The sequence below is a fragment of the Leuresthes tenuis genome, unplaced genomic scaffold (assembly GCF_036924035.1).
Source record: "Leuresthes tenuis unplaced genomic scaffold, fLeuTen1.0.hap1 SCAF_24, whole genome shotgun sequence".
NCBI classification, from domain to species: domain Eukaryota; kingdom Metazoa; phylum Chordata; class Actinopteri; order Atheriniformes; family Atherinopsidae; genus Leuresthes; species Leuresthes tenuis.
In genome coordinates, this window is record NW_027325378.1 from 9,165,779 (window position 1) to 9,189,882 (window position 24,104).

General features: G+C 40.5%; 4 protein-coding genes across 4 annotated transcripts; 2 read left to right on the forward strand and 2 right to left on the reverse strand.

Moving 5' to 3' along the window:
• Positions 1-1,250: 1,250 nt before the first annotated feature.
• LOC140284454 (delta-type opioid receptor-like) lies at positions 1,251-9,284 on the forward strand. The gene is made up of 4 exons (XM_072378315.1): positions 1,251-1,406; positions 1,734-1,986; positions 6,039-6,391; positions 6,738-9,284. Exons 2-4 carry the CDS (start codon positions 1,742-1,744, stop codon positions 7,265-7,267), a joined length of 1,128 nt encoding a protein of 375 aa, XP_072234416.1. The 5' UTR covers positions 1,251-1,406; positions 1,734-1,741; the 3' UTR covers positions 7,268-9,284.
• A 1,661-nt stretch (positions 9,285-10,945) lies between these two features.
• Positions 10,946-14,034, forward strand: chmp5b (charged multivesicular body protein 5b). Its single transcript, XM_072378591.1, has 8 exons — positions 10,946-11,107; positions 11,705-11,809; positions 12,108-12,154; positions 12,298-12,391; positions 12,471-12,542; positions 12,731-12,839; positions 13,477-13,592; positions 13,684-14,034. Exons 1-8 carry the CDS (start codon positions 11,039-11,041, stop codon positions 13,732-13,734), a joined length of 663 nt encoding a protein of 220 aa, XP_072234692.1. The 5' UTR covers positions 10,946-11,038; the 3' UTR covers positions 13,735-14,034.
• Positions 14,035-14,095: 61 nt separating this feature from the next.
• fastkd3 (FAST kinase domains 3) lies at positions 14,096-17,699 on the reverse strand. Its single transcript, XM_072378658.1, has 7 exons — positions 17,621-17,699; positions 15,786-17,272; positions 15,592-15,677; positions 14,872-15,046; positions 14,719-14,788; positions 14,501-14,615; positions 14,096-14,348 (listed from the first exon to the last, which is right to left on the reverse strand). Exons 2-7 carry the CDS (start codon positions 17,242-17,244, stop codon positions 14,250-14,252), a joined length of 2,004 nt encoding a protein of 667 aa, XP_072234759.1. The 5' UTR covers positions 17,245-17,272; positions 17,621-17,699; the 3' UTR covers positions 14,096-14,249.
• A 1,865-nt stretch (positions 17,700-19,564) lies between these two features.
• myl12.1 (myosin, light chain 12, genome duplicate 1) lies at positions 19,565-22,875 on the reverse strand. Its single transcript, XM_072378249.1, has 4 exons — positions 22,800-22,875; positions 20,976-21,176; positions 20,415-20,576; positions 19,565-20,051 (listed from the first exon to the last, which is right to left on the reverse strand). Exons 2-4 carry the CDS (start codon positions 21,157-21,159, stop codon positions 19,879-19,881), a joined length of 519 nt encoding a protein of 172 aa, XP_072234350.1. The 5' UTR covers positions 21,160-21,176; positions 22,800-22,875; the 3' UTR covers positions 19,565-19,878.
• Positions 22,876-24,104: the final 1,229 nt, after the last annotated feature.

The window sequence follows — 24,104 nt, forward strand, 5'->3', positions numbered from 1 at the left end:
ATAAAAAAAAGAAAGAATAAAAAATAAATGAAACAATTACAGAAAAGTTTCCCAACTTTTAAAAGAAAATTAGTTCTGTAAATATTGCTGTGAGAAAGTTGTAAGTCCTCTTCTTGACTCTTCCGTTCTTTGCACGACAAAAAGGTACAAAAAGGAGATGGTTTTGAGAGGTGCGTTTGGTCACACACACGCACCTTTTGTGATTTTTTTCTTATTTTTCACTCTGAGGAAGTTGTACCAGGATGCAATTTCGAATGAGGGCTGATTCTGACATTAAAACCTTTCATTCTCCTCAGATGGAACATGGATGTTGGCCCATTTTGTGGACCCTGCCTGCAGCTGTGTTGAGTGATCTCTTCTCCTGAGAGACTTTTAACAGTCCCACCTCCTGCCCCTCCAGCCTGAGTGGTCCAGAAAAGGGTTTGGGGCCCTCTGTAGCGCAGCCGTTGGTTCCATCAATGCTCATTTACTAAACCCAGTGGCCCTTAAAGTCCCCAAAAATGTTAACCATGAACTTTTATTCAGAACAGTCTGATGCTTTATTCAATCTAAATCAAGAGTTGATCAAATCTCTCGTGTTAACGAAGCAGGTGAAAAGTGAAATCTCACTCTTTATTCCCTTTAAAATGACTCAGACGGTAAAGTGATGGTTCCTCTTGCTCTCTGGTTGATGTGTAATCCAGCTCTGTTGGACCTCAGTCATACATCGTGCCCTTTTTCTGTCCCAGAAATGTTCTATGTCCACTATAGCAGAAACAGCCTGCCTGAAATGCGCAGTGCTGTGTCCAGTGAAAGTGGTTATGAGCCCCATCATTGCATACAGCCAGCACTGAATCCCGACTGATTCATGTCTCCAGCCTTCAGTGCACTCTCACTTCATTTCACAACTTAAAACCGCCTCAGAAAACGTGTTTCGGGGAACCGGTGATATTAAATCGGCCGTAAATAATCAGTGGGTAAATCTATTAACCTGCAGTGTAAATGTAATTTTAATGGTGGGCTTTCTCTTATAAACACTTGTATACCAGGGATGTCCTGTTTAATGATGTTGGACGGTTTTTCCTCAATTGTGACACGGTGATCGTGGGGAGCTCTGTGCCTGTCTGCAGGCTATTGTCATCGCACTGTCATCTAATATTTTGTGAGAATGTGTGCCCTTATGTGCGTGCGTGTGTGTGTGTGTGTGTGTTGCGTATGTCTAGTCTGACTGCGCGCCACCTCCCCCTCACTGCGTGTGCATGAGTCTCCGCAAAGCCGCTGCTTCTCGTCTCTTTGCGCGCAGAACCACCGCCAAACTTTGATGAGCTGCAACCCTACCAAGGAAACAAGCTATATAAACGGAAGATTATATTTTTTTTCTTAGTATATTCCCAGGCTGTGCCGTTAATTGTGGTTTATAAAGGTGAGTAACCCGCCAGCTTCATATTACAGTTGTTTTGCTTATAGTGCGTGTTTTTCCCCGGGAACGACAGAGCTCCCTGTGTTTTTCCTGACCATGTTTTGTATGATCTACAAGTGTCACTAGAGCAAGAATGCGTTTGTGCAGGTTCCATGTTTGGCTTTAACACAACCATACACACTTTCCCTCCTAATTTCCATCAGGAGCGAAGTGTTACTTTATGCGTTTTTGTTGCTCAGTCGCACTGCATCTGCCCACCACAGCAGGCTCTCTAACATCTCTAAAAAATGCTTTATGTGGCACTCAAAGTCCCTTTTCGATCTAAATCAAACAGGTGTCGATATGGAAAACACTCCAGTTGAGATTTTCAAAGAAGACAATAAGTGCCTCTCGCTGCTGGAGGACTGTCCGGTTAATTCTTCTCTTTGGGTGTCCGGATACTCTGACAGCCGCAATGTGACCCACGACGATAATGGTTGGGAGCAGGAGAGCATGTCTCCCATCATCCCTATCATCACTGCGGTGTACTCCGTGGTCTTTGTGGTCGGCTTGTTGGGCAACTGCCTCGTCATGTATGTGATCGTCAGGTGAGGTCATTGTTTTATACTTCTCTTACCTTTGCAGAACACATTTAAAACTATATGCTATGGTGTGCGAAAAAAAAACTATTTGTAAATGAGAACAGATAAGTGTGGTTAAAGAGTGGCTTTCCTTTTTGGCACATAAAAGGAAGCGTAATCGTGACGTGTTTTTTTTTTTTAAAAACAGGACTTTCTGTCTCTGTGTCCTTTTTAAAGGTTTGTGGATGAAGCTCAAACCTAATCTTGGGTTATTAAAGTGATCCATAGGCCATGAGGTCTGTGTTAGTGTTGTTCTTGGATGCACTTTTGATAAAAGGTATGATGCTGTCAGTTAATGATTCAAGGGGATGAACATTTAAATACAGGTGTCAAGAAAGAAAAGCACAGGACTAAGTCTTCCCAAATTCTCTTAAGGCAGTCCATTTTATGAATCCAACAACTGTGAACAACAATGTTCTATAACTCTCTAAAAGTCTGCATAAGATATTAATTACAGCTGAAACTGGTGGTGCTTTATCAAACTGATAGCCTGCTTTCCCCTCATTGGAAATTGTTTATGATCTGCATGAGTGACAAATCCTGTTTGATGTAATGTGAAATGCAGCAGCGCGTTCCAGAAGGCTTCGGTTCATAGATAACAATTACCTCCTATTAGATTGATTGCTTCGGCTGCTTGTGAAAGTCAGTTTTATTTCCTCATTTGCTAAAGAAGATTGTACGTTTATTGTGGGTACTGCTCCGCTGAGGACGATTTAGTGGAAAGCAGAAAAGGTTTTATGGTGTTTTAGTTTAAACAAATATCTTGAATTGCACTAACCATGGGTCACAAAACAGATGCTATATTGAACTGCAGCTCTTTACTTGAAGCCACTGACTTGGTGGTTAACTTATTGTTTAATTTATTTGCTCCATTAAAGCTACTTCAAGCAATAGTTCTATATGAACTCTGCAGGTTCTCTCAGCTCTGCACCTTTCAGTTAATCATTTGAATCAAATGCCCACAACATTCTGTTTTGATTCTTAAATAGTGTAGTTTACTGCAACAGCAAACAGCTGTTTACAGCTGATAAATCCACTGTGTTACCAGCCCAGCAACAAGACCAACAAAGTTAATAGAGGTTACAGAGCCACTTATAGTTGTGCAGATCAATTTTCATCTCTAAATGCAAATGATGATTATACTATAGGTTTCTTTTCCTTCATGCAGATTACTATCGTTACTGATGCTTATTATAAATTGCATGTATTTGAAGTAATGAAACGAACAGAGTTTGGCTCCAACCAAAGTCACCCACCCGTTCGGTTTTGTACATTGGGCAAAACAATCCAAAGAATCGTTGAAATTGTTTATTGTTTCTTTCTTTAACCTTTCAACTTCTCAATGATCAATGGCTTGCTCAGGGAGGTAAAGTGTGGCAATATATTGGCATTATCCTTCCAGTCGACAAAAGCAGCTTCAATCACGTGCTTTTCCAATGCGCATTCGTGTTTTTCATTGTTTGAGTGTACCACACAAGGTCCTCATTCAGACAGACAGCTTAAATCTGGATATATTCCAATTTCACCTGGTTAGATTTTAAAATTTTTAACTGAAAAAAACAGAACAATAAAGAAACTTTCATATTTAGTTATCTGGCTCCACAGATGCGTTGCAATAACATTCTGGTTATTTATTTTTGCATTACTTGCAAAAGAGCAAACAACAAAGTAAAAATCAGAGCTGTAGAAGTAGAACCCTGCTGATCATCTTGATCCTGCTTCTGGTTTATTTAAGACCATTACATCCCTCCATCTCTCACCACTTATGGTCTTTTTTCCCTCTGGCTTTCTCTCTGAGCATTTGAACTATCCACACAATAGAAGCGTGCTCCTCCTATCTTCCAATAAACATGATAGACTTGTTTGCTGCAGAGAAACGTGTCCACAGATATATTTGGAACTTTAAAAATGCCCTGCCTCACTGCCGACTGTACAGTACCTGCGAGTAGTCTGTGTCGTACTTGCAGTAAACAGCAGTGGGAGCGAATCAGGGAGGAACTCTTGACGGGAAACCAAGCCAACATGAACTCTTCATGGGTCCAACAGAAGAGCACATTTTTTGCCATCCAACACCTCAAACCTAAAAACCCTCATAGCTGTTCAAGCAACACTGTACTCTGGATTTTTACACCGTGGCACAGCGTAGACCATCTGTTGAGAAAATACAGTGATTATTTACTAAAGCAAATAACAGTGTGATACAAAAGTGATGTAGAGAGTCAAAGTTCACAATACAGCATTCACTTGAATCGCTATGAAAAAATGCGCCCCTCTGTTGGCTCTATTCTGAATATCTCTCAGAATAGAGCCCCCCCCCTCAGAATTCCTCCTCCAAACTGAGAGCACTCTGACTGCTCTCTACTTTAGATAAGACACTGTGGTAGAACACACAACCCCACTGCAAAACTAATAGAACACCCCTTAAATCCTAAACCTCTCCTCTGATTCATGTGCTCATTCTCTCACTGTGGTTAGCTCAACACCAGAGTGCTCACATCTGCTACAGCGGTAAAACTAGATGGCAGTACTGAGCGAAACTAACAAGCAGAGGGCTTTGGAAGACCACATGGAGAACTAGGGGACTGATTCCAAAGCAAGCTGTTTTCTGGAACTTTTAGGGGAAGTTTCTACAGAGAAATTACGTTTAAAAGTTGCTTACAGACAGGCAAACGTAGCCACTGGGTTTGATATCTGAAGCAGAGGGCATTAATATATAGTGCCAATGAAAGTCTCATTTTAAAATGATTAATTATTCACATGAAATACTAAGATAATACATACTTTCTGGTCAGTGTGGTACAGGTGGTACTTCTGAAATTAAGTATAGTATTAAGCAGATAATGGGTTTGAAATTACTTTGTGTTTTTCTGATCTTATGTCAGGTGTCAGTCTGCAGCCTGAAAGTAAAAAAAAAAACAGTCATATTTTAGGATAGAAATCCACAAACTAATGGGTTCCGTCTTTGTGGATACTACAGCAACTGTTTTGCCTAAATTTTAAATAGATACAAACCTGATCTAATAATAACAGCTCTGACGGTCAGTGATGAAAATGTGATCTGTGAAATAAATCCGATGAACGTGAAGTCTGAACAAAGCCGAGAGGTAAGAACACAAAGTGAGGCCGCTGCATCTTGCGAGTCCAACCTTTTTCTTTGTGAGAAAATGATTTTCCTTTACCCATCTTGATTTCAATTTGCACACAGGACCTGCCTTTGTTGCCATGGAAACAAATGGGTGAGGTGAGGGCGAGTAATGTGTGTAAAGTTAAAGAAAATTACCAGTGAGGCAGCGTCGTTTTGATATTCTTTCCTGTAGGTCATCATGTCTGTAAAGACTGACAGTGAGTAGACCTGCGGACTTCCCATAAATCTATGAATCTATGCGAGGGATTATACATATTGAAAATGATTACACCTAATTTGAAAAATGAAACTTCTATGTGAAAATAGTTGTACTCTGAGCTGGAGGTTGCAAGCGACTATTTTGTTGCTGGATGCCTGCCAGGCTGGTTCTTGGAGATTCTTTAGTTCAAACATACGTGAACAAATTGTTAAAACCTTTGTGGTTTTTTTCCTTCACTCATATTCCACCTCTCTACCAAGTTTTGTGAACTTTGGCTTGGTGGTTTTTTACGTAATCGTGCTGGAAAAACAGACAAATGGCACCTTTCATATACTTTCACCTTTGCTCTCTCCTTCTGTCTAAAAACTTTGACTAAACTTTCAGACTAAACTTTGCAGAAGTCATCCCGCAGAAAATGCCATCATAATTAATTAGATTTAAACAAGCTGATCACTCGTGACTTGCAGTGAGCGGCATACTCTACATAACAATGGAGTGTGAGTCAGAAAATTTACATTAGAGTTTCAAGACAGCTTTATGGACTAATGCACACTGTTTAATACATAATGAGCCAAGAGGAAAGGTTTTCCACAGAGACATGGAAGCAATAAGTGGCTGCTTGGGAAGTCTGTGTGAATTAAATTTTGACACGCTTGTGTTTTGCACATTCAACAGGTACACAAAGATGAAGACAGCGACCAATATTTATATCTTCAACCTGGCGCTCGCTGACGCCCTCGTTACCACCACAATGCCCTTCCAGAGCACGGACTACCTTCTGAATACCTGGCCCTTCGGTGAAGTGGTGTGCAAGGTCTTCATCTCCATCGACTACTACAACATGTTCACCAGTATCTTCACTCTCACCATGATGAGCGTGGATCGTTATGTGGCTGTGTGCCACCCAGTGAAAGCCCTGGACTTCCGCACCCCCATCAAAGCCAAGATGATCAATGTGTGCATCTGGATCCTGTCATCTGCTGCAGGGATACCTGCTTTCGTTCTGGGCGGTACCCAGACGAACAGTGGTGAGGAAGCACTTTCACCATCCTTGGATAAAGTTTTAAAGTCAATTTCCACGTGATTCACTGCAGCCGTGTGCTGTTAAGATTTTAAGAGCAGAAACATCTTTTTCTATCAAGTCCATCAGTCAGTAGAGTTTTCCATTAGGCACACATCATACTCATTATTCCTGAAAATAGATGATGTCAAACAAAAGAGCAAAATGTTCCCTTGTGAGTGCAGATTAGCTGTTCCGTGACAGCTCGCTAAATTGATGGCACATAAGTGCAAAGTGAAATTTCATTCATGATAAAAACACAAGTGCACTTTATCAGTTAATAATCATTTCCCCCCCCATCTGTCTTTCTGCAGACATAACTGAATGTGCCTTGCAGTTCCCAGAACCGTACGCATACTGGGACACAATGATGAAGATATGTGTGTTTGTCTTCGCCTTTGTCGTGCCTGTGCTCATCATCACCGTGTGCTACTCCCTCATGGTCCTGAGGCTGAAGAGCGTCCGAATGTTGTCTGGTTCGCGAGAGAAGGACCGCAACCTGCGGCGCATCACGCGGCTGGTGGTGGTTGTGGTGGCTGTGTTCGTGGTCTGCTGGACCCCCATCCACATCTTCATCTTGGTCAAAGCTCTGGTTAGCGTGCCCGAAACCACCGCCATCATGGCCGCCTACTTCTTCTGCGTGGCTCTGGGCTACACCAACAGCAGCCTCAATCCTGTCCTCTACGCCTTTCTGGATGAGAACTTCAAGCGCTGCTTCAAAGACTTCTGCCTCTCGGCCAAACTGAAGGGAGAGAAGGTGTCGGGGAGCAAGAAGGTTCCCGGTGCTTTGAAGACAGCTGCTATTCCCCTGGACAACCCAGACGAGACTAGTAAACCCACATGACTAGCAGTGGAACTGTCTTCAATTTCCCACATAGGAAAAGAAGACTCGCATGACCTGGGCTTAACACATACATCATCAATGTAGACTGATTCTATAATGAAAGGTGATCCTCTTCATATTTTTTACTATCACCTGGGGTTTAAACAGTGCCAACAATGATAAGGAGCATTTATTCTTTGTATTCCAATTTCCCTTCATAAATCATAGAGCTTGTCTGCTTAACAGCAACTTCACCCTGATGGCTGATGACTTTTGACCTTTGCTCCCTAACAATAGTTGATTAGTTGATACTGACTTTCCAAATGAATGCAATTTACAAGAGAGTCATGTTTTGGTGCAAAAAGACCAAATTTGATCAAGACTTATCTACGATCGTAGTTACTTTTGCCAAGAAAGTGCTGCTCATTAACAATATTGATAACTGAGGTGCAAAGAAAACTTGTTTAAGGTTTTTTTTTTAAGCAAAAATTACAAACATTTGCAGCGCCTAGTGTCTCAGATTGGATTTCTTTGTTATATAAGGCACTAAGCTGAATATCTTATCTGTTTTATCACAGTTTTCTGACATTTTACAGCTGTAAGAATTGGCCATTTTTCACTTCAGACAAAGCAGATTTTCTAATGAGGGCTGCCCTCCTTTCAGGGGAGTTATCTCCACTGTGCATGCTGGTTAACTGTCATTGCTCAATCAGACACTGAAATGGAACTGAGCCATGAACAAAGTTATTAATTTCACCTGTGATTTTCCTGATGTGACAGTAGTCTGCTGTGAGAAAACATGTATTGATCAATTCTTTGTTAAAATATAAGAAGTCATGATGTCTGTGATTCTGAGGAGAACTGTTGAGTTTTTAAGTGGAAAAGAAGCAAGAGATTGATTGAATATGGTACAAAGTACATCTTTCTCATATGTTTATTATTCCCACGATTTCCTTTTATAATTTGATATTTTCCAGAAGTGCCTTTAACAGTCCAGGAAAACATGTTTGTTGCAGCAGGAGTGATGACTGGCTGGGGTAGAACACACTTCATGTATGAAAGATTGTTCTTTCTTTAAAAAAAAAAATTCAAACATGTCAGTAGTAGTAGCATGAAACACTGCTTAAAGACATGTGCAAAAAGCTTTTTCACCTCCGTGAAGTGTGTGAATGGTGCTGATTGAGCACAGTGTGAGTGAACTGACTCACGGTGGTCTTTGAAGTTGCACAGAGTCAGTGGACGGTTGAAAATAGGCAATCTCCAGCTGCGTCATGGCAAGAGTATTGATGAGTAAAGGTAAATGTGGAAATCCTGGACTTGAATGTGCATTTAAAATTTGACAGAGGGCTCTCTATCAGTTCTGATCCTGGATTTGTGTCCAGACTGATACATTGTTGAATATATGTGATACGATTAACTTACCATATGTGCTGTGTATGGCTTTTACAGTGATCACACAAAGTCCTGTCATGCTGTAATTGTACAAACAAAACACATGAACGGCTGTCTGGACAAGCTGTACACCTACAGTATATACTAACACCTGTACAGTATGGTTGTGTGTATGAAATATTTTGTATAGATTACGAAAAAAGAATATCTTTGCACAAGAGTCATATTTAAATAAACTATACTTGTAGCATGTCAATCATCTTTGCTGTGAATTAAAAGGCAAGATCAGCAGCCGTATATGCTTGATGGACTGTACTGTTGTTTTGAATGTACTGCAAACAGACTGTATTATGTAAAATATGTACAAATTCATTGGAGTACAACTTTAGCTTTGATGAATATAGAAACTTGTGCTTTTAAAAATGTTATTAAAGGCTGCCACATGTATACAGACATAAAAATAGACAAAGCGCAGATGTTCTATCACTTTATAGATAGTAAGGGACGTTATCCAGGAAGCCACACTGTGACCGATACATTGTTTTTTCTTTTCAGTCTGTCCTCACTAAATCTAATATTGTGTGTTGGATTTGTCTGCTGTCTTTGTGCAGGACGTGTATTGGTACTGTCTGTGAAGTTCTTGATATTAAAGCAAGTTTCATAAATCCACTCATATTCTTTCTTACTGCAGAGACGAGCTCATCTTGTTGTCAGGTTTCATTTGTAAGCATTCTGCCATGTGTTGAAGACACTGATACGCTCTAGATGTTACTTTGTCAGTGCATATTATTTTCTTAGAATTATTTCATTTTCAAGCAAAACTCAGTCACTCGTATAGTCTTATTTGAATCACAGTGTTTTCTGCACAGACGTGAGCGTTGAGAGGAGATTTTGATATTTTACTGTAAGCTAGCTGTTCCCCCCAGAGGATGGAAAATGCAATTACCAAAACATGAGAGTAAAATTAGGTTCTGCAGTTACCGACAGCTTACATTGCGAACAGAAAATGATCTAAATGCAATCTAAAATGTATCTAAAAAAGTATAACGGACAAGAACACTGGATTTTATTATGCTTTTCATTAGATCATGATATTAAAAACTCACAATTAAGACCTGCATTATCTCTATATATTTCAAATTAACAATGAATTGCAGGCAGTAATCATCGAGTTGTAGCTGTATATCACATCACCGTAAAATGACCATAAATCTGAATACAATAGTTTTTAGCATACTCATACTCATACTAGTTGTACTTTTAAAGGATTGCACATTTATATTCAAGCACACTGTACATTGGAGTGATGTATAACAGTTTAGCAGATATATCATACTGCTGTTACTTTTACAGCATCTCTGTGAAACCCGTGAAACAAAAGTAAGCACAACTGTTATCAAGCTGTTAATGTAAAGTAGGAGAATAGGATGAGTGAAGGCTTCATGGCAAAACAAGCAGATAACAGCTTATACTGTTAGAAAGTGAGAATACAGTAATAATAATGAAAACAAGACACATTACATAAACTACAGTGACTGTAAGATTAACAGTGTACCTCTCTATTCTTTAGGAAATCTATTAAGTTTTATAGCTAAACTGACTTAATTTAGAGTAATCTAATCCAGTTATTTTTGCCAGATTATTTGAATAAACAAATCTTAACCTAATTAACCCACTGATTATTCCCACTCTGAAAATCTGGGGCATTTTGAGGCCCCTGTATGTATAGATCCTGGATGGTAACAACTGGATGGTCGTGCATGCTTTCGCTTGACTTCCAGAAGTTCTGAAAACATGGAAATGATCTCATCGGTATTACATGGCTTAATGATTACAGATGTACAGCCATGTGTTTAACGAGCAAACAATGTCAGGCAAATGCAAAACTATATCCTTTTCTTTACAGCATGCACATTGACAGCTGGAGGAGACAAATAGAGGGCAGCTTATGGAAAACTGGCTCAAGGAATACATGCTACATAAAGCAATGGAGCAAGCTTCACATTCAACCAAATCCTGTTGATAAAACCATTTTTTGTGCTCAAGAGTTGATTGAAAAAAAAAAAGCACAGCACTGAAGATGAATACATAAAATAATAGTTTGTTTGTTAAACTGATTTATGAACTCTATTCATTAAATCACCATGCCATACTGTTCCCTTGAGGGAAAATAATAGCCTAGATTAAAGCAAAATGGATTAACACGAAGATAATGCACATAGAAATAGATAAACAAAACAAAGCAAGAAAGAGGGCGTGGTCGATAGAGTCAGAAATCATGTGACTCTTCTTACGTCATCTGAAAGTCTCTTCCGAGTGTTTCCTTCAGCCGGACTGTGGACTCTTGTCAGCGAATTCACATAGCTTTTTATTCACATTTCAAGCCTATTTTCTGTCGAAATGAACCGTATTTTTGGCAGGGGTAAACCCAAAGGCCCACCACCGAACTTGTCAGACTGCATAGGAAACGTAAGTATAATCCTGAAGTAACTTTTTGCTGTTGAACAAAGTAAACAAAGATGGACCCTTGCTAGCTGTTAGCCAACTTTATTTAGCAGAAAGCGGGCCACAGGTTGCCTCGTTTAATTCGTGATTTGTTCGAAATGAACAGCTTAGTATCGATTAGGTGACGAATTTGCCAGATTTTGAACGTCAGACGGGATTGGTAAAGATTGTGTTCTTACATATCGCCTTGTGTTCGAGGTGTTGGTCGATAAACAGGGTTGTTTTAAACATAACATTCAGTTGTTCTCTTCGGGCAATGACTCAGCATTACGTAATTATAAGCATATATATGACTGTCATCGAGTGAAAACAGTGTCCTTCTTTTGGTGTAGGAACCGATAGCAACCAGTTATACTGGTTGGTTGTGTCCACAGGCTTAAGGGCTATTATTAGCCGGCTGGGGTGGCAGAAACAAACCGAGCGATTTTCACATGTTTAACACTAAAACAGTGAATACATAGCGAATATGTGTGTATATATGTGTGACAGCGCCTTCCTCGGCTCGTGATTTGGGTAGAGCTGACTCAAAAGTTAACGTCCTGCTCTGTTTTCTACTTGTAGGTTGATTCTCGGGCGGAGTCCGTCGACAAGAAAATCGCCAGACTAGATGTCGAGCTTGCAAAGTACAAGGATCAGATGAAAAAGATGAGAGATGGGCCGTCAAAGGTGACTTCTGGATGCTGGATTCAGATGCTGCTGAAAAACAAACAGTGCTGGGCCCCTCTCTTGAAACCCTTCAGCCAAAAACAACATGTCTATTTGAACACAGAGACACTGATCATTGTGTTATAATGCACATTCATAACCAAAGGAAGGTGTCGGTGTGTTTCAGTGTGAGACTTACCCAGTGTCTGCATGACTAACTCCCTGGCATCACATGCTTGTCTTTACTTAAAGTTTCATGTTAATCATCAGTAGATATAATTTAATACGTATTCTCAACTTTTTTTTATCTCTTCACTAGAACATGGTGAAACAAAAGGCGATGAGAGTTTTGAAGCAGAAGAGAATGTAAGTCAATTTATTTCCCATATTTAGTGTTAACGTTGTTTAATAACTAAACGTATGGCACCTATCCGTATTTATAACCTGATATTGAATCCTGTCATGCTGAATATATCACACAACAACCGCTATGAAAACATATCTTTCAGGTACGAGGGCCAGCGAGACAACCTCATGCAGCAGTCGTTCAACATGGAACAAACAAACTACACAATCCAAACCCTAAAAGACACTAAAACCACAGTAAGATATGAGATGATGAACTAGAGAGCCAGCTGCTGAAGAAAACGTGGTTTTGTACTAACAGTGCGTTTCCTTTTAGGTTGACGCCATGAAAGTGGGCCTCAAAGACATGAAGAAAGCATACAAGCACGTTAAAATTGATCAGATTGAGGTACTTTTTCTTATTGTTCACATTTACTAAGAAGGAAAACTGATGGATCAAAAGGAAATTCATGCACAGCATATCCATTAGCGCTTAAAAAATAAATCAAATGGAGTGTTTTGGGTTTTTTTCCTTGAGAGATGCGGGGTTTGTGCATGATACACATTTTAATACCTTCCATTTTCGTTAATATCAAGGATCTCCAAGATCAGCTGGGAGACATGATGGAAGATGCCAGCGACATCCAGGATGCGTTGGGCAGGAGCTATGGCACTCCTGACATTGACGAGGATGACTTGGAAGCAGGTGAGGAAAAACATCTCCAGATAACACTAAAAATGCATCAGACACTAAAGAGTCCTGTTACCTGATTTTTCTTCCCCTTATATCTTAATGATTATTTATCTTGTTGTAGCTAATAGATTTTTTTTTTTTTTAAAGCGTCTAAATTTGGTCTAAAATTATTCCTAATCTAATTTGTTTAATTGGAGGTTAGCTTGAACTGGAAGGAGAATAACAACACCAGATGTGAGAAAAAGGGAAGAAGAAGCAGATGAGAAGCTCAGTTTACCTGCAGTGGAAATACTATTTAAAACACTTTTTGTTCACGCCACCACAAAGCAGTTCTTTGTCCACTTTGACTTCTGTCTTCCCGCGGCAGAGCAAAGTTAAAGGACCCGCATTCCAAGCTTTCACATTCTAAGCGATTCAGACTGCTGCCAAAGTGCGAGTGTTTAAGATGTGGATTAAAAAACATTTAAAAAAAAAAAGACCAAACACTTGGGAGGGGTTCTATCAGGATTCCAAATATTTCTAATTGAGACTATTTGAGCTTTTTTTTCATCTGAATAAAAATAAAGTCCCCAGATCTGAGAGGTTCGAGATGACTGAGCTTTAGGTAGATGTAATTTTCTCTCATCTTTAACTGTTGCTGCGTCCTCAGAGCTGGACGCTCTGGGAGACGAGCTCCTGATGGATGACGACAGCTCCTACTTGGACGACGCCGCGACTGCTCCTTCCATCCCAGAGGGCATGCCAGGCGACAAGTCGACCAACAGGGTACGGAGCATTTTTGTTTTTGTTCTGAACAGCTTCAACACAGTTATTCACAAGGCTTTCATAAATAAGCACTGTTCTTTTTGCGTTGCAGGATGGCGTTCTGGTGGATGAGTTTGGCCTTCCTCAGATTCCAGCTTCCTAAAGAACACATCCAGACACGTGACATGCTAGTTTTACATGTATCATAGCCCTTTTTTGTATTTATCCAAATGACACTCCTGGCCTTAGAGCGCATCATTGAAAACCAAAGCATCTTCTGTCCAATGAGTGATAGAAACTGTAAGGTGAAATCTTGGTTTAAAGTTTGTGATTTTTATTCTCCGACTGAGCTTGTTTAAGTGTGTCGGACTCTGATGGATTGTTGGAATTGGGATTCTCTTAACTTTGTACAGTTTCTGCCGCAGCAACAAAATAAACTATATATTTTTCAAACGATAAATAATGTGATACTGAAGTCATTGGAGAAAAAAAAAAAAAGCATTTGTACAAAAAGTAACTTTATTGATGAGTTAAATATGTTAAAGTTCAGAATCAATAACTTAAAACATGTTCTTTTGGCAATGACTGTTAGCAAAAATAAATATGGATCTGTTTAAATTTTTAGAAAGCTCTGCTCAAACAGTAAGACCCGATGTTGAAGGCAGACACGTTCCCTCATCACCAGCTCAGCCTGTACGTGTGGGGGAAGAGTTTTTGGTGAAGATACTCCACCACGCTGGTCTTGTTGTGCAGTTTTTCAAATTCGTAATAAGGAATCTAGAAAAAAGAAAAGCAAAAACTGAATTTAGTTGCGTCAAAAGAAAACGGGACTGATTAAGAGAACGGAAAGCTGTGCGATGCTCCGTTTTAGAACTGATCGGGAGAGAAAACATATGAAACCCACAAACTCACGACCATGAGTGACTTACCTGAACAACTTCATATCCCAGGAGCCGAAGGTGTCGCTGCTTGATGGCTTCTTTTCCAAGCAGCTGCCTCAAGTTTGTAGTGAACCTCCTTTGGCCGTCAATACAAAGAGCGATCCTGCAACATCGACCAGAGACTGTTTGACCACCCAGCTCTTCTGGATGACCGGAGCATTTGCTGTATAAGATCACAATCCCTCCTAATACATAAAACCATTTACCTTTTGTACACTTCATCAGTATGACTGGCGGGCAGCACATATCCCTCTTCATCGAGCTTTATCTCCACATCTACAACAACCATGAAATGTTAAACGGAATGCTGACAAACTGGAAATACTCACAAGAGAAGCTAATCCGAAAGCACGTCATACCGAGCGTGTAGCAGTATGGTGTCAGAACTTTGGATCCAAAATACGAACGATCCCCCAGCAAGTCCACCAGTCCGTTTTTCACAGAGTTGTACAGGTGGGGGTCAACTGGCGTCTCCAAAGAGCGACCACTCATGAGGAAAGACTTGATGCGGTACTTTGAATGGAGCCGTGGACCCTGTTAATATATATATATAAAAAAACAGAACATTAAGATGAATACTGACATTTACAGTCAGTCTATAATTAAACATCTGTCAGCAGTGATGCAGATTTCCTGTTTGGTATATCTAATGGATAGCAACATACACAGACTATCTCATGTCAGAGATAACAGGTCAAGCTGATTCTCACCCTCCCAAAAGGCCTAATTTTTAAAAAAATCTTAATAAAAAATTATTGATCCGTGGTTATTACACTCACAGAGAAACTATTCCTAATATTAGCATAAAACCAGGCTGTGTTATGTAAGCTGTTCTCTTTAATGGCCCAAATCAGTGATCCCTAAATACCCCATTTTTAGTTTTCACGCCCATCCTTCCTCACAGGTCGTGGTGCACAGCTGCAGATGTTTGTAGCCCCCGCATTTAAATTAGGAAACATTTCTAAAACCACGTTGCTTCCTTTTCCATTTCCACCTCGTGTCAGGATTTCACCGCCGTAAAAACATCTGTACTTGCTAAAGACTGCGCTGTGAGCATTTCCCCCTAAGAAAATCTTCACCTCATAGAAGGGACATTCCAGCTTCACAGTCATGTAGAGCTGAGTCAACTTCGCCAGAACAGCCCGGTCAATTCCCACTTCCTTTTCTGAAAGTGCAAAACACAACACAAGCAACAATCGTCAACAAAATGATTCGTCTGATCACGCGTTTGCTGAAGGTTTGCGCGCCGCGGGAGCCTGAGACAACACTTCACCTGGCAGCTGCTGGAGGAAATAACTGCTGAAAACTTTGGAGACGAAATTGACGGGAAACCTCTCCACCAGGGTGCAGGCGTGGAGCATGTTGAGCAGCGTTCGAGGCTGGAAGTGTGAGAAATGTGTGTGCAGGATGGATTCTACTTTCCTGAACATCTGGTCAGCATTGGGTGGGAGGTAACCCAGCTTCCCAAAAGCCATGATCTGCCTGGCTACCTGGCTGGTGCTGTAGTCGTTAGCTCGGTACACAAAGCTCTCAGCGACAGCATCAAACACAGTGGGGGACAGGATGTTCCTGCGGGCAAAGAACTGTATCACTTTGGAAACTGTCTCCGGGTGGGAGGTGAAGGCCATTGTGGGAACATACTTCTCCATCGCCTCCACGAAGTAATGATCGCTGTGACCAAAGTGCATGAGTGCACCGAGTACATGAGTGAGCTCCTCGTCGGTGAAGTAAGACACGTGCCGAACAGCTTGCTTACACAAACTGATTACAAGAGGCAAGGCCTGCATCTGGTTCAGGGTGACAAGAGCACTTAACAGCCCGCTGACAGCCGAGGGATCCATCTGGGACGTGACAGTAACAGCATGGGTGTGCATTGCATTCAGCAAGTCCCTGTATTTTCCATCTTCACCCACACAACCTTGCAGAAGTCTGTAAACAGCTACAAGGTCTGCAAGACCCCACTGGGCAGGCTCCTGTCTCTGAATTTGCTCCATCACCTGCTCCAGCATCACACAGCCCGGACCCTCTATAGCCAGCATCGCCTGGCCCAGAGTACACAGCTGTCCAACGGTCATCTGTCCCCTGTCCAACCTGGTCTGACTCTCGGACACCAGCCGTACCATGAGTGTGCTCCAGGGATCCAAGAAGAGACGTGTGCAGGCCAGAAGAGCTGACACCAGCCCAGCATCTGTCAGCCGTCCAGAGTCCTGCTCCAACTGGAAGCACAGTGCCCGGATAGTGTCCTTCTCCAGGACTGTAGGATCTTTGAGAGCGCTGCCCTCCTGCTCCAGGTCGGCCACACGGTGAAGGGCTGCTGCAGCCATGTTGTCAGACATGATCTCCACTGAGCACAGCAGTTTAAAGACCTGTCGGGAGGCGGAGCAGCTCTCCAGGCGCTGCAGGAACCCCTGTTCCTCAGCAACTGAAGGCCGGTGTAGCTGGGTCAGACAGAACCTAGGGACCGAATCTCTGTGGAGTCCTACAGAGCTGCTGGCGACAAACGAGGGCTCCCTGACGATGGTGGACAGGCTCCTTGTCCCGCAGTTCTGGTGGGGCTTCCTGCAGCCGTGTCTGCGGAAGCACCGGCCGGCTGAGGTACACAGGCATGCTACACACGGCTGAGCCGCATTGCTGGTAATCAGGAGCCTGGTGGGACAGACAGGTCCAACTGGGTAATGACGGATCCCAAACTGTCCGAGGAGCGGAAGACTCTGGATCAGTTTCAGAGCCATAAGCCTGGTCCAGGACTCCCGGTCCCAGCTGGAACACAAACACCGAAAAACAAAAACGTTTTAACAACAGACTCGAAAGGTTTACCAGTGAGCAAACACAAATTTACAACAACAACAAAAAAAAAAAAAAGATAAAAAGACCTGAACTTCCAGCTCTGAGAGTATCCTGATCCTCCTCTCTTAACTAACCAACCTTGAGGGCTGCTGTTGGGTAACATTAGCTTCTTTTCTATGTTAGCTACTTAGCTGTTAGCTTTCTTGTTCAGTCATAAAGAGTCGTGTTGTTGTTGTTACAAGCATGTTGTAAGACAGACAGTTTAATCAAAAAATAATAAACACATAACAGATGAAGCGAGGAAATAGATCATAGCCATACCTGGACCTTTCGACTGCCGAACAGGGTCAAAGCACCACTACAGCGACAACACCACCAAGCGTGGTTCCATAACGACTGTGAGGCGTTCACGATACCCTGGGAATGTCGTATCTTTGTATATATACCGGTAATATATAAATCATCCTATTTTTTGTTTAAAAAAATGTAAAAGAAATATGATTCTCCTTTTTATGCATGTGATTTTTTTCAGTTTTAGCTGTTTTAAGTTCCCTCAAAAATAATGATTATTACCGCTGAAATGGTGAACTTTAAAATGTTAAATGCAAACCAATTGGGATGTTGTAGTGTTGTTTTCTCATCTAATTTGATTTCTACCGTGTGTTTTATTATATTCTATTATTTTTCTACTGTTTCTGCATTGGTCCGTAGGTCTGTGAGGGTCGAAATTTCAATTTAGTTGTATGTCCGGCATAAACACCAAATTGACAATAAATCTGACTTGACTAGCTATCGTCTACCTTTTGGGGAGCCAGTGAAGGTAGCACCGTATAGTTGAGAAATATTTTCAGGCACCAGAGGGCGATAAAAATCCATACAAATACTGCACAATCCCATCTAAAACTACCAAGATTTTGGTTTGATTGTAAGGGCCTATTTTTTTTTATAAAATCATACCAACATAAATTTTATTGAAAGCCATTAACCCGCACAATAATTCCAAATAAGGCCACAACAAGCCGACTTCATCAGCTGTAGGACACTAAACATAACCCCTCACGTCTTCATATTTTCCCTCCAATGGGTCGGACAGTTATGTAATTTTTTAAAGTTTACTTTAGCAACAACTCTCCAGGCTTTCTGAAGGCCTTTCAAGGTTTGTCTTCTGACATTGGCTGTTTTTTCACTCATTCTCAGTCCAGTCCTTGTAGCTGGCTATTTTCAGAGGAATGTAGTTTTAAAATTTGGCACAGCCCCTTGAGCACAACCTATGAATCATTCACCCTTGAAAAAAATAAAAAATAAGTGCCTAACTCACCGGATTAAACATTATTGACACAACTTCATTGCATCTGTAAAGAAAGCCAAAGATTATTCAGTTTGACAGATATGAAATATTTGAATCAATGAGCTGATTCCCAAAGTGCTATTAGCTGAAAACTTGGCATGCTGGTGTTCAGTAAATGAGCTGTATCTGAGTATGATGTCCTTACGAGATAAGAAACCTAATAGATGCATTTGGCCCTTCAGCTGATCATCTAAATCAGACCTTCAGAATGTCCTTCAAGAAGTCTGGAGGACTATTCTCTAAGGCTAACTGTAAGAAAGCGCATTCAGAGTGCGTTGAAGAATGAAGATGGTCATACCAAATATCAACAATCACGCTCATGAATATGCCAACTCTGTTTATGCCTTATGTAGGTCACTCTTTTCAATTTACCTTTGCATGTTTTGGTAAAGAACTGTACTGATATCCTGCATTTATAGAGACATTGGGGTGGCTCAAGATATTTACACAGTACTGTCATAGATCTTCATGGAGTAATCTAAATCAATCCAACACAATAAAATGAAACTGTATGAGGTCACAGGACATGATTAGCATGCTAATCTGATAGCTCCGTGCGTGTTAGATAATCATTTTTATTACTTAAAGCTGCTTCCTGTCTGGAAAAAGGCATCAGACACCATAAAAGACGGTTCATCTTAGCACCCGAGAATTCCCGTCTGGTCAGGGTTGAATTTAACAACCACAACAATAATGCCAACTCTGTTTTTGCCTGTTGGCCCTTTAAAAGAAAGAATCCAGCCAGCGCGAGTCAGCGCTTGTTGAATCATTTCGCAGAGAAGCGAACACATGTCGAGACAAACCCCAGACGAGAGAAAAATGGTGCAAAAGAATGCGTTTTACCCCTTAAAAAAACCGAGAGAATAATGCAGCTCTTTTTTCAGATGTCATTTATGGAAGAGAAACAGCTGGCAAAATACAACTTGATAGACGACTTTATCTAAAAAGTTTATAATATAAAATGTAAAAGTTCAGCTAAACCCGATCACATGAATTGCAAAGTTGTATCCCTTGGAGCCTCCAAAGTGCTGCCACTTCACATCTTTACATGACATTTTAAAAACTAATTCAGATGTGAACATTTGGCAATACTGGAAGTTCACAGCACACAAAGTGGATAGTTATTGCTTTGGTTTGTTTAAAACTGGGTTTTTACAGGAGAGTCGAGACATGCAGCACGGCGATCTAGCTGACAGCAAAGGTGGAAGGAGAAACAATCATGTATGGCTCTTTAATCGTCCTTATCCTTGGCACCGTGCTTCAGGATGCGTGTGAACTCCACATAGTTGAAGTTGTTCTTCTTGTCAATGGGAGCCTCCCTGAAGAGCTCGTCCACCTCCTCATCTGTAAACCGGTCACCCATTGTTGTGAGCAGATCCCTGAGGTAATCCTCCTGGATGAAGCCTACAGTCGAATCAGATTAGAAGGTGAGAAATGACACCACATTCTAAAGAATTATTTTTGCTTGCAACTAAAGAAAAGAAAGTTTTTTTTTTTCCCTTGAAATAAAAAAAAAAAAAAACCTGTGTTTTTACAAAAATGTACTGGACCGCTTTAAGCAAGCTAACATGGTGTTTGAAAAGATTTTCAACGATAGTAGCAATGCAAAGTGCTCTGCATCGGGTCAAAAATCACATTTGGAACACAAAAGGAAAAAAAACAAACAAAAAAAACAAAAAAAAAACAAAACAATGACGCACAGACTGACACCATCCTCCTCTTCAAAATTAAAAAAAAACAAAAACAGATTACATTGTCTGAATTTACCTGTCCCCTCCTCGTCGAAGCAGGCAAATGCATTTCTGATCACATCCTCAGGGTCTGTGCCATTCAGTTTCTCTCCAAACATGGTGAGGAACATGGTGAAGTTGATAGGTCCAGGAGCTTCCATCATCATGGCCTCCAGGTAATCCTCAGTTGGATTTTTCCCTGTAGAAAAACAGGTAAAGACACACTTAGAATTAAAAGGGAAATGCTTTCAACAGGCTTTCATAAATGATAATATATCCTGTAAATCTTTTACTGCACTCTGGACTCTGTGCTTAACAACCCCTTCCACCTGGTCAGAAATTAGAGCAAATGCACTTTAACTTTGATGTAACTCTGTCTCAGCTCTATTAATTTTCTGAATGTAAAGCGTTCAGAAATCATAAACTTTCAAGTAACAATACCAGCTGATGTGTCCGTTTTTAACTTTTCCAAACATCAGATGCAGCTAAACACCCAAATGAGCGAAAGAACAAAAAACAGCTTTCATCTTCGGACTACGTTTGGGATCCGACTTCAGCTCATCCTGAAACGAACACCGTCTCTGAGACTCTCACTCACCCAGTGAGGCCAGCATGTCGTGAAGGTCCTCTTTGTCCACAAAACCGTCACGGTTCTGGTCGATCATGTTGAAAGCCTCCTTGAACTCCTGAATCTGAGACTGGTCGAACATGGCGAAGACATTGGAGGTGGCGCGCTGAGGGCGCTTCTTTGTGGTCTTTCCCTTAGCTCTTTTGCTCGACATTTTGATTGTTTTTGTTTCTGTGGAAGGAAATGAAAAAAAATCTGATAAAGCAGACAGCGTGTAATGTACTCTGATGCAACTCAGCAATGTGTGAAGAGCTGAGCCCTGAAGGCAAAGAATAAAACAGTAAACATAATGTGTCTCGCAGAAGATTTAAAACCAATTATTTAAAATAAGCAGCATTGTGTTGTTTTCAACAAGTATTTTTAGATCAAACTGATCAAATTAACACATATCCAGAATACATCTCTTTCTTATCATAAGACTGTTGCCACTACATCTGAGTAGTAATCAGGCACCAGAGAAATGTTAAGTATTTGTCAAATTATCAAAAGTTCTGTCCAGTTTCCCACCAAATACCAAACATGTTTCAATTGTATGCCTTTGCAGACTGAAGTGAACATTTTCGTGGCTGGACAACGCTCACAATTTGATTATCTCACTGTAGGAATTTAAATAACGAATGAAATGACTGCAGCTCTTGTCTGACTAATTTCCACCGAGCCCTTCTTTATAGGCGGTGACGTGAATTACAAGAGGACACGGTAGGAGAACAGAGAAAAGAAAAACAGGATAAAAATACATGACAGAAAGGTTCAGAACCCATTAGAGAGAGACATTCAAAGGGAGTAGATCACTCTGTTGCTCAAATCAAGATCTCGCCGGTTCACTGGCAGCATAATGTAATTCTCTGGCTGTGAATCCCCAGAGTGATGTCCCTCACTGAGCTAAAAATGGAAATGTTCCTCATCTTTCTAGGTTGGTCAGTGCCCAGCCATCACTGAGAGGAGGGAAATTACTGGTGTGAGGAGAGATGTACTTATCAGGAAATGTCTCCAGTGCAAAATTTACATCTTTATGTTGACACTTGGGCGTTGATGGGACTAACTAATATGGACAGCGAGTACAATCATTTAAGAGTCAGGCTCTTCCATACAGATATAATCACATTTATTCAGTCCACATAGATCTAGTCTAGTCACATTTATTTTCGGGAAGCAACAAATAACATAGCTAATGAGATGCTGTAACATCAACCTTAACAATGTAAAACAATCTTAATTTACACGGAAAAAAAGACCAGAGCAAGTAATCGTCTTTTATTGGTGTAAACGGACAATTTCTTGCCGATTAACAGGCAATGGATTAATTTGTCTTAGACTAACCTGTGATACATCAATGTAATTTTCTTTTAGTGAGTTTGTAAATCTGGCACAACACCAACTGCTTGTCAGATCAGTTACCTATTTTCACCACAACACCTGACATTACCACGTCCATACAGTCTTAGTGCTTTGCGGCCTACTTTGAACAACGTTAAACACGAAAACTGAACAGATAGCAGCCGTTAGAGACATGCACATCTACTAATACTCAAGTCAAAAACTAAATTTACAAGTGGGAAACATTCGCTTACTGATAATAAATCAGATTTCACTTTAGTAACTACCGAGACGTTAGCCGCGCAGCTAACACTTAGCCGTGTTTTCATCGGTATTAACCGAACGCTAAAAACAGCGCGGTGGCGCGTGATTAACCAAAAATATTTAATGATGGCCACTTTTATATGATATACAGGTTTAAGACAGTTTCTTGTTCGTTTAAACAATACAAAAAAGAACATCTGAACACAGTCTTACCTCTCAACTCGTCAACTTGCCTGATGTTGCTCTTCTTCTCAACCACCGCCCTTCACTTCCTGAGTATAATGTTGGTTCCGCACAAAACATCAGAATGAACCAACAAAGGAAAATGGGGGTGGCCGCAAGCTGTGAAACCAGTCCTGCTTATTTGAAAATTGATGACGGACTTATTTTGATTAAAATATTTGATTTTAGTTTCTATAACCACATTCATCTAATCTATAACCAACAACCTTACCATATTGTTGGTAACAAATCATAGAATGTAACCCTGACACCCCCACGGTGGTATAAATGTAACTTCCAGAAACGCTCCCTTGCCTGCGTAGACATTCCTCGATATGTCCATTTAAGGGAAGAAAGAATTGATGCTCCTGTGTATTGCACAATCCCCTCATTAGAAGATATAGATTTTAAGAGACCCCCGTGCAAAAATGGGGATTCCTATAAAAAAAAGAAAAAAGACAAACATCAAATAAACAACTGGTTTCCCATTAGTTTTGCCTTGATAATCAAGCACTCTATTATACTTTGCTGTTTTGTTGGGGGTTATATTGTATCAAGGATATATACTTATTTCATGATTGAGCTAATATTTTCTTATTAATTTAGTCATTTTTTTCAATGCTTTCAAAGTCTGCCTATAGTTGACTGAGTTCTATATGTTGCTGTAAATATGTGTTATGTAGCCCTCTTAGTGAGGTTTCTTTTGAAAAACAGGATTTTCACTTTTATCAGACTTTAACTTGTTCAAGTAGAGCGAATCAAATAAAAAAATTAAAGGATGAAAGGATAAAAAAAACGAAACAACAAAAGAAAAAATGTTGACAGGGTGGTTAATTATAGATACAGCCAAGCGTGGGATGAGTAAGACAACAGTTGGTTGTGCATTGCTCTATACAGAGGCTTAGTGCTACAGGACTTCAGAGGTAATTTGTGGAACTGTTGAGTCACTGGTTAAAACAAGCCACATCTGTCGTTTATATCTATCTGTCCAGTCACTTTCAAAGTGATAACCAAATAGTTGAGCTTGTGCCTTTGGCCATTCATTGATATGTGTTGTGACTAAACAGACCAGTTCCAGCAGACAAAAGAAAAAAAAAGAAGAGTAGCAAAAGGTGTTGATGTTGGTCACAATACGGGTGAATATTTAGAAAAGGAATAATTGTACCTCTCAGAAGGAATAATCTGATGCCTCCATCAAATAAGTGTTTATCGTAGCTTTAATGTTTATTGTGTGGAAGATGGGGAAGTTTTCCATCTGTAAGAATCTATTTCATATAATATGGACCAATTTTTAGT